General features: G+C 34.4%; 1 protein-coding gene across 1 annotated transcript in view; it reads right to left on the minus strand.

Annotated features, from left to right (window-relative positions):
* CDH9 (cadherin 9) overlaps positions 1 to 13,892 on the minus strand; it is a 90,040-nt gene that overhangs the window by 18,874 nt on the left and 57,274 nt on the right. Inside the window, exons 3-6 of the mRNA XM_081133510.1 lie at positions 7,142 to 7,436; positions 3,052 to 3,171; positions 2,317 to 2,484; positions 1 to 188 (exon numbers count right to left, since the gene is read on the minus strand). Coding sequence (XP_080989636.1) covers positions 1 to 188; positions 2,317 to 2,484; positions 3,052 to 3,171; positions 7,142 to 7,436 — 771 coding nt within the window. The remainder of the gene's footprint in view (positions 189 to 2,316; positions 2,485 to 3,051; positions 3,172 to 7,141; positions 7,437 to 13,892) is intronic.

Raw genomic sequence — 13,892 nt, forward strand, 5'->3', positions numbered from 1 at the left:
CTGTTTGACAGTTATAATCCCCTCCTGCGTGTCCTGGTCAGTGATGACTTCGAACATGCCAGCCCCGTCCCCGTCAGCGATGCTGTACTCCATCTCGGCGTTTTCCCCCACGTCAGGGTCACTGGCTTTTATTCTTCCAAGGTGGGTTCCCAGGGGTACGGACTCAGGGGGATTAAATTGATACGTACCTGGAAATTAAATCAGAGCTCTTGACATTTCATCTTTAGATAGCAAAAAGCCTTCATTTCCTTTGCCTTTTTCACTTAAATAAATTAATTTTAAATCGGAAGAGTTTTTCATCATATTGAATTGTAAGCTGTCAAAAATTATAGATTTATTAAGTTGAAAAAATAATTTATAAAGGCAGAACACTTTCATTTTGTAATTGAGAAATATAAGTTCCAGAAAGATTAAGTGAATGTCTCAAGGTTATTCAGATAATTGATGGCAGGCATAATATTAGAATCCAGAACTTTTGACTTAGGGCAAGAACCAAATAAATCTTTTAAATAATTTAATATACATAAAAATGTGTAATGACGATGTTGAAAGCTCTAGATAAGCAGTACATACTTGGTTTCTTGCCCTCTTAAGCATTTATTTTTATATTCTAAATCAGGGATAGAAAAATAAACAGCAGTTTTTTTAAAGTATTAATGCCTTTAAGTGGGATATGAATGTTTCTGTTTCCTGCAGTTTGAGCCAAACATTATTATTGCATTATGCTATCTCTGAAAGCATTTTGGTTTCTTACTATTTATTCAAAATACAAATAGCGGAAAAAATTGCAAAAATATGTCAATGAAAGTTAGAAATGTTTTTAAACACTCAGTATGTGCTGAACTCTATATAAGGCTAAAGGTCCTCTATGCTAACTTAATTATATCATCAGTTTTCATAGGACCAAGATAGGTATGCTATCCTTAGGGATAGGACTCAAGGAAATCATCCTGTAATGTTGGGGAAAGCAGATGCAGAACAAAGGCTCTCTGACTTCAAAGTCTGCTCTCTTTCCAGTTTGCTTGGTGGTTAAGAAGAGGGATCTCTAAATATAGCTGCCTGGATTTATATTGCCATCACTGGGCAAGTTAGTTAAATTCTCTAACCCTTGATTTCCACATATATAAAATGATAACAATAATGATAGTGATGGACTCATTGGTTTGTTATAAGAACTGCATGAAATTATGTCTTTAATATGCTTAGCTTGGGGCCTAGTTCTTGAATATTTTTACTATTACTACTGTAGTTCCAAATATTTTGCTAAGTTTTTAATAGAACTAGAAAATGGCCAGCCATTTGAGAATTCATTAAATCATACTCTTTTGATTTATATTTAAAGAAACTCAAAACAAGGTTTAGATTTATCTTAATTAGGCTTATTAGTTATTCTCTTAGCAAACTTTATTTTTTAACATTTATCACATATTTAAGTCCACTATCCAAAGCTGAATCATCAAATATTTTAAATTTAATTAGCTTGGAAAAATGCTTTACTGTATTGAAATCAATGTCATAAATTTAAGTTTGAGGTCTTTAATTAAGCATTTTAAGATGGGCACCTTTATACGTTTATATACTGCAGAAGGGAAACATTTTCAGCAGAGTATGGGAATCTGTTTTTGTAGGACCTCATGGCATACAAAATGGTGACAACTGAAAGAGCACTGACTGATTCAACCTTCACAAGCAGGTAGCAGATACCAGCAAACTACAACGTATCTCAGATGCCATCACAGCTGAGCTATACCATAACTCTATGCGCCACTAAGAGAAGGAAAGTGCTGCCAATTGAACCAATATGCATTGATTTTAATATAATATCTGATGTCAGAGATTGTTTAAGCAAGCATCAAGTCTGTGTTTTAGAAGCAATTAAAGAAGAAGTTATAATTCTTATGTACAGACAAGAAAACTGAGGCAAGACAAATCATGGACAAGGAATTTGAAGCCAGGCAGTCAGATTTGAGAGTCCATACTCTAACCGGGAAAGGGGTAAGAGAAAGAATGAGTTGATCACAGCGAAGTTTGGGAAAGATAGTGTAGAAAACTTTATAGCCCTTCTAAAGGTAGAAGGGGATAATTAAAGTTGCCAAAAGAACATCATTTTCATGTTTTCTCTTACTACCTACTCACTGATGAAAATGACCATAATAACTTTCAGTTTGTGGGAAATCGTGATATATCGCAGGGACAAGTGGTGTGGATTTGCCTTTATGCATGTAGTGATAGTGAAACCACTCGTACAAATATTAGCCTCTGTTTGTGGTGTGTTGGAGAAGCCTTCTGACGTGAGATCCCTGAGACCTTTCTTACTCTGGGGAAATCGAGGAGGGTTGTTGTTGACGTCTGTCAGAGTGATGTTCACTGTGGTGGTTCCAGAAAGGCCTCCCATCTGGCCGCCCATGTCTTTGGCTTGTATAACCACTTGGTACTTCTCTTTATTTTCTCTGCTCATGTCTGGTAATGCCGTTTTTATTATACCTTTTGGAAAAGTAGAGAAATATTTTATAATGTAATCACTGATTTTTAAAATTAAACTATGCAAGGTCCATTTTAGAGAAGTTAATCATAACAAACAGGTACAATGTTGTGCCTAAATACTTATTTCAATCTCTAACCAATTTCACATAATTGACAGAACTGAAAGAATTATTCCACTGGCTACTGTTCAGGAAATGACTTTTTCTAAATCATTTTGATTAATAAAAAATTGACTTCAAAAATCATCAGAATCATAAGCTTAATTTTGATGATTGTTGTGTGGTTAGATTTTAGTATTTCCTATGACATATAAAGTGGTAAATCTCTGTGAAATTTCGTAGTTAGTGTCATAAACATAAACTCAATAAATAGTTCAAAGAGCTAACGATTCAAATGATCTATTTAAATTACAGGAAATTTGCCTTTATTTCCATGTAATAACTGTAAGGAAAAAGTAGAAACAGATACTGAATAGATAGCTTTTAAAATACAGAAAAACATACAAATTAATTGTGCATCCAGATGCATTTTATAATGAGAAACAGACTGTATTTTAAGCACTGTTACCTGATTCTGGGTCTACTGAGAAATATGGCTGTCCTTGCAATATGCTGTAGACCACTTTGGCACTATTTCCGTAGTTGGCATCATCGGCATCCGTCGCAGTCACTTGTATAACAGATGTACCTACATGAATCCCCACCCAAACACAGACGCTTAAATACTTCTGCATGAGAAGCTATGTTCCTGAAAAATTACTGCAGGGAGGGTGATGTGTTAGACTATGGTTAGTTGGGAGAAATTGGTTTAAATTATGCTGCCTCAGAAAAACCCTCACTTTAACTAAAGAACACATATGCATACCCCATGGTCATGGACAATAATTTGATGAAGGCAGGGAAAGGGTAGGTGGGGGGAGGTGGAGGTGGAAAGGGTTGGGGCGGAGGGGAATCCTGCAATAATGTCAACATTAAAAAAATTTTAATAAAAAGTAACCTAGAGTGGGGGGAAAAATAAAACCCTCAAATTTCTCTTTTATTCTTTTTTAAATTTAAATATTCCTTGCTTTTATGATTTGAGCTAACTAAATAAAAAACATATCACAAATATGAGTACAATGAGACAAATTCTGCTTTTTACTCTGGTAAATTAACTATATGTTGTAAGTGGAATAAAAAATGGAGAGGTCTTGTTTTTTATAAAAAACAAACAAGAATATTATAAAATCGACCTGCAATATTTTTCTTTTATGGGCAAGACATATATGATTGTTAAGTGCCTTTACTTCCCTGTAAAATGTAGTGAGCACAGTCACACTTGATTATACCTATAGATATGCTACACATTTTATTTGCTGATATATGTAAATTAGTAGATTTTTCCCTTATAGTTAAGAAAGTGTATAATTCTGTCACATGCAATACTATAATTTAACATTACTCTGTTTAATTTTATTTTATAAAATTTAAATTATTTTCTTTAAACTTTGTCAAAAATAATCTTCTTTAAAAGATTTTTAAAAGTTTTAAAGGAGCTAGCTTCAGGAGCCAGACCAAATGCCATATATTGATAGACTTTCCTTACATTTCACTAGGTCTCTATAAGGAGCCAAAGCATGGTTGTAAAACTACTATTAACTGATGCCTACCTTGGGAAAAATGAATTTGTATGACATTTTTTCCAGTATACTACATATAAATTTTCAAATGTTTGATTCAAATTCTTACATAGATTTTAAAATTCTTTAGGACTGGGCAAGTTCCAAATTGGCCCTGTCACCTATTTTAACACCCTGCCTACATTATACACTCATGACTTGTCATATTGAGTTGTGAATGTTTTCAAATTTTCATATCTATGTGAATGCAAATGCAAAAACTTAATATGCTGTACATTAAGATACAACTAACAGCTCATTTCCCACTAACATATTTGAATACTAACTTAGCAAGTCTTTTTATGTGCTCTCAAAATTCATTGTCCAAAGATGAGACCTTGAGTCCTTTCCCTGGAGGCCGCTGTTTCCTCAGCTGCAGTGGACTGATACACCCTGTGAGAAGGTACACTGCATCTCGCAGTCAACCCCTGACGTCCTCTTTTATTATGTGAAAACACCTGCTTATGTACTAATGTCCTGGATAGACCAAAGCAAATACCATAAAGTGATTTTCTCCCCACCACAATGTGCAGAGTTCTCAGTACTTGATTTATATTATTACTTATCCTAATAATAAATAGAACATGTAGGCCTTGAGGCATAGCGAGGTTGCTCATGATCACAGGCCTAGGAGGTAACAGGGATGGGATTCAGTGTAGCCAGTCTGAGGAATGAAACTTCATTTCATTCTAAACACTTTACTAAATGGCCTGTCTGGTGCTATGGGTAAGATTGTACACGTTACATACTGAATTTACAGATGGTGACCTCTAAATATGTTCCTGGATTAGGACATGAAGGATTCACTGATGCATTATTTGTGGGATCTGTAAAAAAACTACAGAGGAAATTCCTTTTGGGTGGATGGTGTGGAAGGAGAACTGGACATGTTTTTGAGAGACAAGTTTTATTATGAGTATTGAAAAGACAAGGACTTTTAAAAAAACAGTGTATAGATGTGCTTAGTACAGTTCTGATCTTATTACATATGTGATAAATACTGATAGGATGTAGATTGTATTTGTATTTCAGATGAGAAAAAATATAATTGAATTAGGTATACAGAGGTTGACAAAAAGTAGGTTTACAGTTGTGAGTACATGAAAGTTTATTCTTGTATTATTATTTATTAATTATTATTTATTTGTATTATAACTGTTAACCTACCTTTGCCCACCCCTGTATAAATGATAATATTCCATTAAATAAACAAAATAATATGAGAGAACACACAGGCTATTTAATTTAAGTATTAGATTAGCCAAAGAACATATATGCATGGCCCATGAGCACAGACCAGGGAAGGGGTGGGCAGGGGCTGGGTGGAGGTGGGCAAAGGGGAGTAATAGTGTCAACAATACAAAAGTCTCTAATAAATATTGTCTTTTTAAAAATGAACTAATGTTTTGAAAATTTAAAGTTATACAAATTTAAATCAATTATTATCAAAATGTATCACATTCAACTATCTCTGTCATCTCAATTATACTTTTTACTTCTATAGGGATATCATACGTTTTTGGAGAAGGAAAGGTGAAAGTTTGTGTGCTATTAAGTGGCAAAATATCTTGCAAATAACATATGTACAAGAAAAACAATAATGTTTTATAACAGTTAAAGGGTGTTAACTAGAAAACTAAACTGCTTAAGAGTGCTCATCAATAGGAATTTGAGATGAGAGATAATTTTCAGATTTATCTTCATCTCAAATGTAAGCCCACAAAGAGATCATGATGTAGATTTACATTGGCACATTGGTTGACCTCTATGGACCAGACCAGTACTTTTCATGGAACTGTACCAGGAAAATGCACATTTAAAATTATTAAAGAGAACATAACTGCTCATATTTCATCCTAGGCTTTATGATTGCATAGGACTGCTGTCTAACTCGATAAGTCCCTTTCATATTATTGAAATGAATGCCAGAAAAGGCAGTAGAAACTGTGGTTTTCTCAGACAGCTGAGATTCCCTTTGATGTTAGAGGAAATTATAACTTTTTTACAAACTCTTGTTTCTTCTGACTACATGGCAGGGAGTTAAGAAACATTTTATGTTAATCACTCACTAAAGGTGGATATGTTTATTTTTCCTCATAAGGAAATTATTTTAGACTGAAATATACATGTATTAATTATAATAATGTCAAACATATACTTAAAGCCAATTTTAAAATGATATTCAACTCAATAGCATCAATTTGTGAAAATCAGTTGCATAGTTTGGATATTATAAAAGCTTATTTTACTGAGGATATTTTAGAAATATGTTATAATTTAAGAGTCATTAACAAATCTAAACTTTTTGTATAAGTAGAGCTAAAAGTAGTCAGGTATACAGATTAAAATAATCGCATAACAAATGGTATTTAAAACTATGGGCAGCCTTAAAAATGAAACAATTATTTTCAGTTTGCAGAGCAGTAACTGAAATAACATAAAAAGATTTGAAATATTGTAGTTATGCTACCAGGTGATTTGATCTAATTCAGTTGCTTAATCTTTCTGAATCCTGGGCTCCTAATTAACAGAAGGAGGATTTGAAGTTCTATCTCCCATGCCTACAACATTAAGTTGTTTCAGTGATCAAATGAAATGATCAAACGAAATTTGTCAAATGCAAGAGCATTAGTTGTTATTATGCAAAATAATGTGAGCAAAACTGCCCCAAATTGTTGATACTGTTTGTATTCCTTTCATTTCAGACAGAAATACACTCAACTTGCCTGCTATTTGAATGGCAGTTGAGTAGAGGTGACAATGTTTGTTGAAGTACAATGAACTAAGTGTTCTCTGTGCTAATCATTTTAGATGTGTTACAGCATAGCAGGAAACAGTAAGATATATACTGTTGGAAATATTTAGAAGTGAGATAGCTAACATAAAATAGTTTTCAGTTATAGTTCTTGAAATAGGCCACATATCGTAACCGGATGTCCATAATAATTACCTTAGCAAACAAACAAAAAAGTTAGTTTACATGGATTGGCATATACCTACCTACTCCAGACATTTCAGGAACACTCGCAATGTATAAGTCTTTTGTGAATCTTGGTTCATTGTCATTGATATCATGGATTTTAATGATAAATTCAGACTCCGGTTCCACCTGCCGCCCGGTCTTTCTGTCTATAGCCTTGGCACGAAGAATGTACAGGGATTTTTCTTCTCTGTCTAATTTCTTCACAGCATGAATATCTCCTGTATTTTCATCTATAACGAATATACTGCCAGCCCCATCGCCTGTTAATATGTACTTTAAATTTCCATCTCCTTTATCTTGGTCAGTGTGAAGCTTTAGAGAAGTAGAAAAAAAGAGTTCTATAAATATATGCATTGTTATTATAGGAAAAATAATTTTGGCACAAATCAATTTATCTCCACATACCATCACTGGAACAGTGACTACATTGGTTATCTTAATTTTCACTGTGAGAAAGTTAAGCATTTCACTTTTATCTTTCTCAAAATAAATTTGTAAACAATTATATTTATATACCTTAATGGACCAAATTTAAAATATAACAAAAATGAATATATCTTTTTCAAAACAGTGTTTCCAAACTATTTTAAAATAGAATGCTACTGCAATTTAAACCTCTAATACATTAGCAAAAAAAAATTATTAACCTAGATCTTGAGTATAAAATATTAATATACTCTTGATTACATTTAAAATCACTAAACTCAAAAGAAGTGATATGAGGAGTTTCTGAAATTATGCAGATATATTTAGAGAAAAATACGGTAAACTTTGAAGTGATTTTTCCTCCTTTCAGTATAATATTGTTTGTAGATGCACAGTTTCTGTCATTAGAGAGACCAATCAGAGAGAGTTTTATATCATGCATTTTTCTCTATGAGACTTTGGGAGGGTACTTTTTCAAACACAGTGTTCCAATTTTTTTTTTGGGGGGGGGAATTGACATTTATGGACATTTGAAATATCAAGTGATATAAAATATGCAAGACTTTCCCCCTGATCATATAAATAATTTAACAAAAATATGAGGAACTTATCATAAATTATCTTCCTTCTTCTGTTACATACCCATCTTAAAAATAAACTTTTTAATGTATAAGGGTATTTAAGACAGGTAAATATATCAAGTATTCACAGAAATTTTGCATTGGAAAATAGTCTTAAGGTGCTTGCAAATGTAACATTATTCTGAAACTTGAGCCTTAACTAGTCTATGCCTGCTGTGTTGTCTTCCATCACATACATCACAATTTCCATTATATCCTGCCTCTACCCGTTTCTTTGGTGCCCCATTCCATCTGTGAAGTCATTAACTATTTGAATCTGTTTTTCATGTTAACCAAAATTAAAAACTTGGTATTTACATTTTATTCCTCTTTTCCTTTTAATCCCAATGTTACAATAACCATCTGCAGCCTTTTCTTCTCTGAAATATCTTCCTGACCCATCTATCTGTCTCCATCTGTATATTACCACCCTTGTTTTATGTTCCATCGTATCTTAGATCGCTACAGCAATCTCCTAATTGCTGCTTGCCTCCCCTCCTGTTCTACTCCAAACGCTTCCTCACACTAAAGATTCAATAAAGCCTATATAAAATGCCTTAAGAAAGATGAGTATCAAAATATTATTATTTGTTCAGATCTCAGTGGACCAAGTAGTCTTCTTTCCCTGGAAATAACTTATTTCCTCTTCTAAACTTGAATACATTAAACATAAAATTAATTATAGATACATTTCTAAATTAACTATTATTTTCCAAAAGTATCATTTTTAGTTTTCCCCCACTACAGTATTTTTTTTAGAAATTTGAAAAAAATTAAATAGGTACATGCCAAAGTGACCAATTTTATATATCGACCTAATTGGGCAAAAGGGTGCCCAGATATTTGGCTAAACACTATTCTGGGTGTGTCTATGAAGATGATTCTAGATGAAATGGACAGTTGAAGCAGTAGACTGAGCAAAGTGGATTGCCCTTCTCCCCTATATGTGGGTCTCATCTAATCCTTTAAACACCTGAATACAAAAAAGTCTGGGTGAGAGAAAATTCACTCTTTCTACCTGCTATAGATTGACACTTGAAGTTACACCATTGTTTCTCAGGTTTCTCAAGCATTGGACTCAGACTTCAACTATTGCATCAGCATTCCTGGGTCTCTGGCTTGCTAACTGCAGATCTTGAAATTTTACAGGCCCCATAATAGCATGAGCCAATTCTTTGTTTTATGTGTTTATATATAATAATATAAAATATGTAAATATAATAATATAAATTGCATATAATAATATAATATGTATTTTAACATATACAATTCCTGAAAAAGAGAATCAATTTTGTTTATATATGATATGTATAATATTCATATATAATATATAAGTACATGAATTATATTTTATATAAATAAAATTTGTATTAGTCTGGTTTTTCAGAGAAAGGGAATAAATAGTCCTTAGGGATATTTGCATGTTAGAGCAGATTTGTCATTTAGACCTACTCATACATACTAAGGGTGTCTAGAAGATGTACTTTCTTTCTCCCAGCCTTTCCCAAATAAACAAATACCTTTAATCAGATTAGCTGTGCACTGAAGAAAAAAAAAAAAGGAAATTAATCAGACCTTTGGGGATTGTGGGAAACCTAAAACAGGCTTCTAGAGAAATTTGCTCTAGCCCTGGGGATTCCAGGTGACCAAACATTAGTGTGATCTTTACACCAGAGTAGAGGAATGTAGAAGTCAGGTGACTAATGCAATTTTACCTGAAGATTGTTTCACGGTGAGTTCAGTGGGTCCCCAAAGCCCACTGAAGGATAAATAGCAGTAAGTACTCCATCATCAAATGGAAGTGGTATATACATGACACATCTGAACATGCCCTGGAAGCACGGGTAAGTTACAGGAAGAAGTAGCTCAAATGCCCATGGTGCCCACTTCACACTGCCTTCTCTCTCCCAGCCTGCACCTGTGGCTTCACAAGGAATTCCTTCAGTGAGCTGATAGAAGAAGAAAAGTCTCAGGACTGGTTTAGAAATAGCTCTGCATGATATGCAGGCATCACTAAAAAGTGGACAGATGAACCACTGCAATCTCTTTCTGGGACATCCTAAAGGACACTGGTAAAGAGAAAGCCTCTCAGTAGACAGAACTTCAGGCAGCACACCCGGTTGTTTATTTTACTTGGAAATGAAAATGACCAGACATGCAATTATATATCAATTCATGAGCTGTCCCTAATGGTTTGGCTGGATGTTTAAGAAGTTGGAAAGAACATGATTGGAAATTGGTGAGAGGGAAATCTGGAGCAGAAGCTTCTGGGTAAAACTCTTTGAAAGTGCAAAAAATATGAAGGTATTTGTATCTTATGTGAATGCTCACCAAAGGATGACTTCAGTAGACTAGAATCTTAATAATCAAGAAAATAGGATGACCTATTCTATGTATACCAGTCTGCCTCTTTCCCCAGCCACCCCTGCCATCTCTTGGGCTCATGAACAAACTGTCCATGGTGGTAGGGATAGAAGATATGCTTGGGCTCAGCAACATACACATCAACTCACTCAGGGCCATATGGCTACAGCCACTGCTGAGGACCCAACCTCCCAGCAGCTGACCAACATTGAGTTCTGGAGATGACACCATTCCTGAGGTAGCAAATTGATTACACTGGACTGCTTCCATCATGGAAGAGGCAATGTTTTCTTATTACTGGAATAGACACTCTGAATATGGATCTGCCTTCTGTGTGCACAATACTTCTGCCAAAATTACCAGTCAAGGACTTAGCAGAATGCCTTATCCATCATCATGGTATTCCATACAGCATTGCTTCTAATCAAAGCAAAAGAATCTTGGCAATGAGTGAGTGCTCATGGAATTCATTGGTCCTACAATGGTTCCCATTACGCTGGAGCAGGTGATTTGATAGGTGGAATAACATTCTGAAGTCTCAATTACTGTGACAGCTAGGAGCCAATATCTCCAGGGATGGAGCAAGTTTCTCTAGAAGGTGTATATGCTTTAAATCAGCATCCAATATGTGGAACTGTTTTTCCCACAGGCAGGATAAACTGGTTTAAGAACCAAGAGGTAGAAATAGGATTGGCACCACTATGATTCTTGTTACTTACTAGCAAAAAATTTGCTCCCAGTTCCTGTGACCTTAAAATATGTTGGCCTAGAGTTTTTAATTCCAGAGGGTTGAATGCCCACAAGGATACACAACAATGATTCCATTGAACTGGAGAACTATTTCCTGGCCACTTGGGATTCCTCATGCCTCTGACTCAAAACGTAAAGAAAGGAGTCACTGTACTGACTGGAGTGATTGATCCTGACTATAAAGGGGAAATTGGACTGCTACTCCTTAAGGGAGGCAAGGACGAGTATATCTGGAATATATGAAATCCCTTTGAGTGTCTCTTAGTACCACCATGCCTTGTGATTAAAATCAGTGAAAACTCACAACAACCTAATCCATATAAGACCATTAATGGTCCAGATTCTTTAGGAATGAAGGTTTGAGTCCCTCCACTAGATAAAGAATCACAACCAGATGAAATACTTGCCAAAGGCAAATAATTGGTAGTGGAAGATAATTCTTACAAATACTAGCTATGATCACATGACTAGTTACAGAAATGAGGACTGTAACTGTCATAAGCATTTCCTCCTTACTTTGTTATGAATATGTTTTTGTGTCTGCATAAGTTAAGCAAATATCATTTGTTACTCTCCTACTCCTTTATCATACAACATAAGATGAATTGAATTTATATTACAGTATTTAAGTATTGTTCATATTACATCATTGTATTTAAGCTATAGGATATCAAGGGGAAGAGTACATATCACTTCACTTTACCCCTTCTTTTGGGGAAGAGATTGGTGTGATTTCAGTTGTATGCAGGATAGTTGTACCATGTTAGGCGAAATTACAAATGCTGTTATTGTCTTTATTTTGAAGATTAAGGAAGTTAACAATGGACAGCCTTGTGATGGTAAATTTTATGTGTCAATTTGACTGGGTCATGGTGTGCCCATATATTTAGTTGAACATTGCTCTGGATGTGTCTATGATGGTGTTTCTGGATGAGATTAATATTTGAATTGGCGAACCATGTAAAGCAAATTGCTCTCCCCAATGTGGGTATGAATTGTTCAGTCCATTGAAGGCCTGGCTACAACAAAAAGCTGAGTTAAGTTGTTTGGTTGTGCTTGTGCTGGGACATTGATCTTCTCCTGTCCTTACACTCAACCTCAGACTGGTACTTACACCTTCCTCCACTCTCCTGGTTCTCAAGTCTTTAGACTCAGCATAAAACTATATTTTTGGCTCTTCTAAGCCTCCAACTGCAGATCTTGGGACTTTCTGGTTTCCATAATCACATCAACCAGTTTCTTACAAGAAATATATATAAGAGATACACTGATTCTCTGATTCTCTGGAGAACCCAGACTAATACAACTTTTGAAAGTAAAATTTGTAAAATGGAAGCAAATTCATTTCTAATCAATTTTCCTTTAAAAGTTAGGAGTGCTTTTTTGATTATTTGCTTGTTTTAATTTTTTAATTGCAAAAGTATGCCATCATGTCCAACTCATACTATCAGCAATATTCATATATCTTAAAAATATATTTGAAATCTTCTAACATCTTATTCAGTTTTTGATGAGGAAATACATAAGATCTATTGCTAATACTTGCTAAAAATAAATAATAATTATTATAATAGTTATATTTGATATATGAATAATGTTTAAATACATCAATATATTTTCAAGAATAGTATGTGATGTATCCATCTTAAAGGTAGATTTTTCTTCTTGAGTAAATTACACATTTTTTCACTGTTATTATTATAAATAATCAAGGAAACATCTTTTATGAATGTATCACAGAACATATTATACACAGTGAAGTGCTCTATTAAATAGGCAGTGGAAACACTTACTGAAAATGGGTAGCTCTATGGATGGGCTTAATCATTTAAATGAACATGTTTCAAGTTTGAATATCAGAGGAGATAACGTGAGACTTCACTGGAATTGTTTGTGGAATCTAGAGGTAGGAATAGAGGAATGGGGTGGGAGGTGCAATTACAAAACACTCCACCTTTCTAAAACCTATTTAAAATTTTTGCATAAGTAATGAATGCCTAAGTCCTAATTTTGATGAAAGTGAATTTATCACCACATATTTCTAAAGGTATTTTGTGATGAATCATAACATCCACCCTTATGGCCTACCAGAGCTACTTATAAATGCTGTTCCATTACCAAGCAACAGACTTGTCATAGATATTTTACCTGCCAAATTCTTAATCTGCCTAGAGATGGGGGTGGAATATGGCTGAGAAGTATGAGTAAGGTTTCTTTTATTACCATCTTAGTAGGTAGATAACATGCCTGCTAAGCTAACAGTCAATCTTAGGTGGAAAAAGTAATAAATAGAAATAGGAGATATAACAAAAGAAAAAGGTACTCACAAAAGGATTCGTATACCAGGGAGGGATGTGACTGTTCAATTTCCAAGTGAGCATCTCAGGGCAAGAGAACAATACTCTTAGTATCCCTCTCAGATCTAATGATGACCAATGTCAAGTGGCAGGAGAAGCCTCAGGACTTGTTACTTTCACAGAAGAAACTCAACACCTGCTCATTTTACAATTGCAAAAACATATGTAGTGACTTGATAAATACAGGCCCCACTGTTTCAAATGTTCTGTGGGTATGTTAAGAGGTCATCTGTAGACTGAATAGGACTAAA

This window comes from Miniopterus schreibersii (genome assembly GCF_964146895.1).
Source record: "Miniopterus schreibersii genome assembly, chromosome: 3".
Taxonomy (NCBI): Eukaryota; Metazoa; Chordata; class Mammalia; order Chiroptera; family Miniopteridae; genus Miniopterus; species Miniopterus schreibersii.